At 43.2% G+C, this 4,945-nt stretch overlaps 1 protein-coding gene across 1 annotated transcript; it reads left to right on the top strand.

Annotated features, from left to right (window-relative positions):
- Positions 1-769: 769 nt before the first annotated feature.
- On the top strand, positions 770-4,031 carry LOC130202343 (E3 ubiquitin-protein ligase TRIM35-like). The gene is made up of 6 exons (XM_056427815.1): positions 770-1,390; positions 1,638-1,733; positions 1,821-2,051; positions 2,154-2,176; positions 2,451-2,569; positions 2,738-4,031. Exons 1-6 carry the CDS (start codon positions 968-970, stop codon positions 3,247-3,249), a joined length of 1,404 nt encoding a protein of 467 aa, XP_056283790.1. The 5' UTR covers positions 770-967; the 3' UTR covers positions 3,250-4,031.
- The last annotated feature ends 914 nt before the right edge of the window (positions 4,032-4,945 follow it).

The following is a 4,945-nucleotide window of genomic DNA, read 5'->3' as shown; positions in this document are numbered from 1 at the left end:
AAAGTGCCCAACATTGTTCTCCTTACAGGGTTCGAATGGTCTGATGGAAACAATAGTTTATTCTCTGTTCTTAAAAGGGAAGATGTGGTATTGTTCAATGTTACGCATAACAGTTGATTGACATGTATGTTTATCCAATAGGAAGCCCTATGTTGGTAGGCTGTGGACCAATAGGATGAGGGGGTGAATGTGTGGGGCGAGGGTCAGATACGGAGTGAGCTGGGGAATAAACATGTCAACTTCAGTACACAGTTTGTCTCACGCGTATTACTAAGCGAACTCGACAGTGACGTCATGTTTTCAGCAGCGCTAATGTTGTAGTTGATTTATCACAAAACAACGTCAGGGGACAAACACCGTCATGACCTGTTGGTCTGGTGCTGCGCGTCAGAGGAGAAGGAGGTGCAGCCGTTCGGTGGCGCGAGGAGCACTGCGCGGAGGAGGAAGTGGAGGAGGAGGAGGGGGGGGGGGGCTCGTGAGCGCCGCGGAGCGGGTCTAAGCGAAATTCTCACAAGAACTCAAATAAATGCCCCGTCGGATATTAAAACACATTTGGGGGGACTTAATGACAGAAAGAGTAACGTTTATTCTTAAATACGGATGAATAAAAAAAATGTGTCTCCAGCAAAAAGGGCACTTTACTCATCCAGGGCAAAGGGGCTGGTGCTTGAGCACCACTAGGGCTCTATCTGTGCACGTGCCTGTATATATATATAAAACATTGGCTCCTCCTATTAAGGAAATAAAGCGAGGAAGACAAGACAGTCAGGAAGTCATTGTTAAAGCTGCTCCAAATACCCCCCAACAAATGAGGAACGAAATCTAGTAAATAGGATGCGTTTTATGCAACACGGTATTTATGCGTGTTTCTTTGCAAAGTTATTGGACCTAAAAGCTGCTGAAACATCTGAGTGAGTGAATGTGTGAAAGTGAAAGTAGTCCCACTGCCACGTGAAGAATCAACAACATGGCTGCGAGCGCGTCGCCGTCCGAAAGGGAGTCGGAGCGGGACTGCAGCTGCCCGGTGTGCTGCGACATATTCGACGACCCCGTGGTCCTGCTGTGCGGCCACAGCTTCTGTACGACGTGTCTGCGGGAGTGGTGGCGGCAGAGTGACCTCCAGACGTGCCCGATGTGCAATCAGACGTTTCCGACGGCTGAGCAGCCGCCGCGTAATCTGGCGCTGAGGAACGTGTCCGACGCCCTGAGGCTGGAGAAGAACACCCAGAGCGCAAACTGTGCGTCTGAGGAGCTCTGCGGTCTGCACGGCGAGAAGTTCAAGCTCTACTGTGTGACGGACCAACAGCTCATCTGTGTGATTTGTAGGGATGCAAAAAAACACAAGAAACACAACTGCATGCCCATCAAGGAAGCCATCGAAACATTCAGAGTAAGCACTTGTCGGTCGCCTCCTTTCTGAAATGTGTACTTTTTTGAGAATACAAACAAAAAAACGTGTTGTTTCCTTGCACAATGTTATTTGTCAAGAATACCTAATACAAAAAAGAAAAAAATACACACTTTTCCTGGATCGATGTGTAGTTTTCATAATTCTTCATTTTGCACAATGCGGGAAAATGTGTTGCTTACGCACTTGTACACGATGCATTTGACCTAATCACCTTTTATGTGTACAGGCCCAACTCAAGCTTAAGGGGCTGCATTTACGAACCAAGCAGAAGACATTTACAGCGCATCATTTGCAGTGTCGAAAAATGGCCGACCACATCAAGGTAAAGTCTCAGACACTATTGGTTATATCGGCAAAAAAAAGCAACACGTGCTACACTCATGAAAACAATGTTGTTTCTTCTCCTCAGCTGCAGGCCCAGCAGACTGAGGAGAAGATCAAAAAGGAGTTTCAGAGGCTTCACCGGTTCCTGCGGGCGGAGGAGGCCGCGAGGATCGAGGAAGTGAGGAAGGAGGCAAAGTTGAAGAGTGATGCAATAGACATCCGGATTATTAATTTGACTGCAGAGATCTCCTCCCTCGGAGACAAAATCAAAGCCATACAGAAGGAGATGGAAGCTGATGACATTGCATTGATGCTGGTACTGATAACCTGTGTTAATTATTCTTCATCCATCTTAATATGAAAATGAATATACTGTATCGGTATTGATTTGTTCTCCTGTTTTCTCTTTATTTGACAGAATGCCAAATCCACCATGGAGCGGTAAGTCGTTTCCTGAACATTATCTATTAAAGCCGAGTGCAAGTCAAAGCTGATGGGAGTTTGGGGCGGGTTCATCCAAAGAAAAGCCCGGATTCATCTTATTGATAAGTTCAGGCCAGTAGGAAAATGCTTTCTTTGTGCTTCCTGTGATCAAAGTCGGGGAAGTTAACCTGACACGGATTTGGAAAAAATTTAAAATGTTTCTACATTATGTGGGAATGATGGAATGATTGATATTTGACTGGTAATTTGTGACCGCCTAATGTTCCTTCAGATCCAAATGCAGCCTACCAGACCCACAGACTCCATCGGGAGTCCTGCTCGATGAGGCCAAACATCTGGGAAATCTGCTGTTCACCGTCTGGAAGAAGATGAAGAACATAATCCAATACAGTAAGCAAAGTGTTTCTGCCTCGCCATATTTATCCTTTTTCAATCTGCACTATCATGTACAGGTAACTGATGAACCATCTCACCAAAGAAACACCAATCTCTAAATGCACTAGCCATAAGTAACACATTTTACTAGAATAAACATCTGTTTCTATATTTTCTCTGAAGCTCCTGTAACTCTGGACCCCAACACTGGCAGCTCACGATTGACCATATCAGACCACATGACCCGTCTGACAACAAGCGACAAGGAGCGCCCACTTCCTAAAAACCCAGAAAGGCTGGACGGCTGGAGCGTTCTTGGCTCTGAAGGTTTTATCTCTGGAAAACACAGCTGGGACGTGGAGGTGGAGGGTTTTTGGAAAGTTGGTGTAGCTGTTAGAACCAATGATCCATCCTCTGTAAAGTCCTGGGGCATCTTCAAGTGTTGTTTTACTACTCGTCTATGTGAATTTTATGCAGGGAAGGGTGATATATCTACATCTAAAGATTCATTCCCCCAGAAGCTCAACGTGCAGCTCGATTATGACCACGGCATTCTATCATTTTCCGATCTGGAAAAGAAGACACCCGTACACACCATCAAATGCACTTTCACAGAAATGGTATATCCGTATTTCAGTGAGAACGCAAAAATCCTTCCTGTTGAATTTTCCGTGAGGATGAGAAAAACCAGATAAACATGCAGCATTACTGCAGAGGGCTAACAAGATGATAGCTGGTTAAGCACCGAGGTTTCAATTTGCTTTAGCCCGCCTTAAGGGACACTGCGCTGATTTCACCAGGCGACAACTACCAGTTTTGTCACGTAAAGCCAACGCACAGGTGTTTTAAACTTGCATTCCCTCTAGTGGCCAGCAGGGGCGGCTCCTCTAGTTGCACAAATAGGTCCATATTGTATCGAAGTCTGTGAGAAAATGACCCTACTTCTCACTTGTGTTCTTATTTATCACCTCAGGAAACAGGGTCTCAGTCGCTAGTTTAAAATCAGCAGGATTTTCCTTAAATATGTTATCGTCCCATTTAAAGTAAAATAATTTAATAAAGTTATGCTCAACTTGGGGCTTCAGATTGGCAGATTCCAAATCACTTGGTGACGTCACGATGAGTATGCCCACTTCTATACATTCAATGGATTTGACTCATTAAGTTCAGTTTACAAAGAAATGCTTAATTAAATATGTTATTGAGTTGCATAATGTGAAATTAAGAATCTCGTGCTTTTGGAGGTCGACCCACTTGGGACTAAAGGTATATACAAAAATAATTGTTATCTGATTAAGAAATTGTTCCTATTTTCAATATGTTTCCCTGTTTTGGGAGGTTTCCTTCTTATCTGAACTGAGGGTGAAAGGTGGCAAATTTGTGATTTTGGGACTATTAAACCCAAGTGATGTAACTTGTACATGCTTAAATATCAGATCAAATGTATATCAACAATCAAATAAACAGTTCTGCAGCTCTCAGCCTCAATGTCGTCATTAGGAACCTCCAGAGCATGCACGCATAGCACAGAGATGAATCATTGTGAGGCAATGCCGAACGAGTACTGTCCTCTCTCTCTGAATCCCCTCACTGAATCTTAATGGTATTCTGGCTGGAATGCCTGCGATGTTTTTCCAACTAATGAAAGAATGAAGAAAAACAAACAGTGGGGCCAAATTAAAAGAGGAAAAAAGGACAGAGAGAAGAAAACACGCTGATGGAAAAGAAAAAAAGAAGAAATTTGAGAGAAAAGAGCAAAATAGTCTCTTCTCACAGCTAATGACGGTTGGACTGACACAACATTCGCCCCGATTATCCAAAATACATATCAAACTTTACATGTCAGTCATTGGAAAAAGTGAGAAGAGAAAGTGTCTGTCATCCTGAGTGATTATTCATCCATGAATTTAATACTTTTCAAGTTTGAATTTCAGAATCGGACACTTGGATGTTTTCATACTTTTGTTCTACATTTAATTCAAAACTGCGGGGGGGGCAGGTGGCAGCTTGACATAAATCCATCATGTTATGTCTTGAATACAACTGCGAGCAAGTATCTGGCAGATTTCACATTTTGAAATACATTTCTAATTTTTTTTAAATGCTTTTCTCTCTGCAAACCATCATTCCTGTACAAACCATTACTTTAGCTCAAAGGAATGGCGGCAAACCAGCGTGGCCACATTTTTTCTTTCTTTCTCAAAATCCCCTTTGAACGATCAATCACTCGATGTTTACCAGAGAGCACCGAGGAGCCACTGAGTAGAATATACGTCAGATGTTATTTTACCCAAAGTCCCGTTTTTCGACTAATCAGATGAAATAAACACATTAATCTGGGGATTTTCAAAGTGCAGGGCATTGTTTTTGTAACTCTGTGGAAACTACTTT

Source organism: Pseudoliparis swirei, chromosome 12 (assembly GCF_029220125.1).
Source record: "Pseudoliparis swirei isolate HS2019 ecotype Mariana Trench chromosome 12, NWPU_hadal_v1, whole genome shotgun sequence".
Classification (NCBI taxonomy): domain Eukaryota; kingdom Metazoa; phylum Chordata; class Actinopteri; order Perciformes; family Liparidae; genus Pseudoliparis; species Pseudoliparis swirei.
The sequence above is the reverse complement of the archived record's forward strand: the minus strand, read 5'-3'. Positions and strand labels throughout refer to the sequence as shown.

What these genes read in the sequence shown, in the direction of transcription:
- LOC130202343 (XM_056427815.1), top strand. Translation starts at nt 968, where the DNA reads ATGGCTGCGAGCGCGTCGCCGTCCGAAAGGGAGTCGGAGCGGGACTGC. An exon ending in GCCAAATCCACCATGGAGCG is followed by an intron (nt 2,177 to 2,450) that starts GTAAGTCGTTTC and finishes ATGTTCCTTCAG; the next exon opens with ATCCAAATGCAGCCTACCAG. An exon ending in GAAGAACATAATCCAATACA is followed by an intron (nt 2,570 to 2,737) that starts GTAAGCAAAGTG and finishes TTTTCTCTGAAG; the next exon opens with CTCCTGTAACTCTGGACCCC.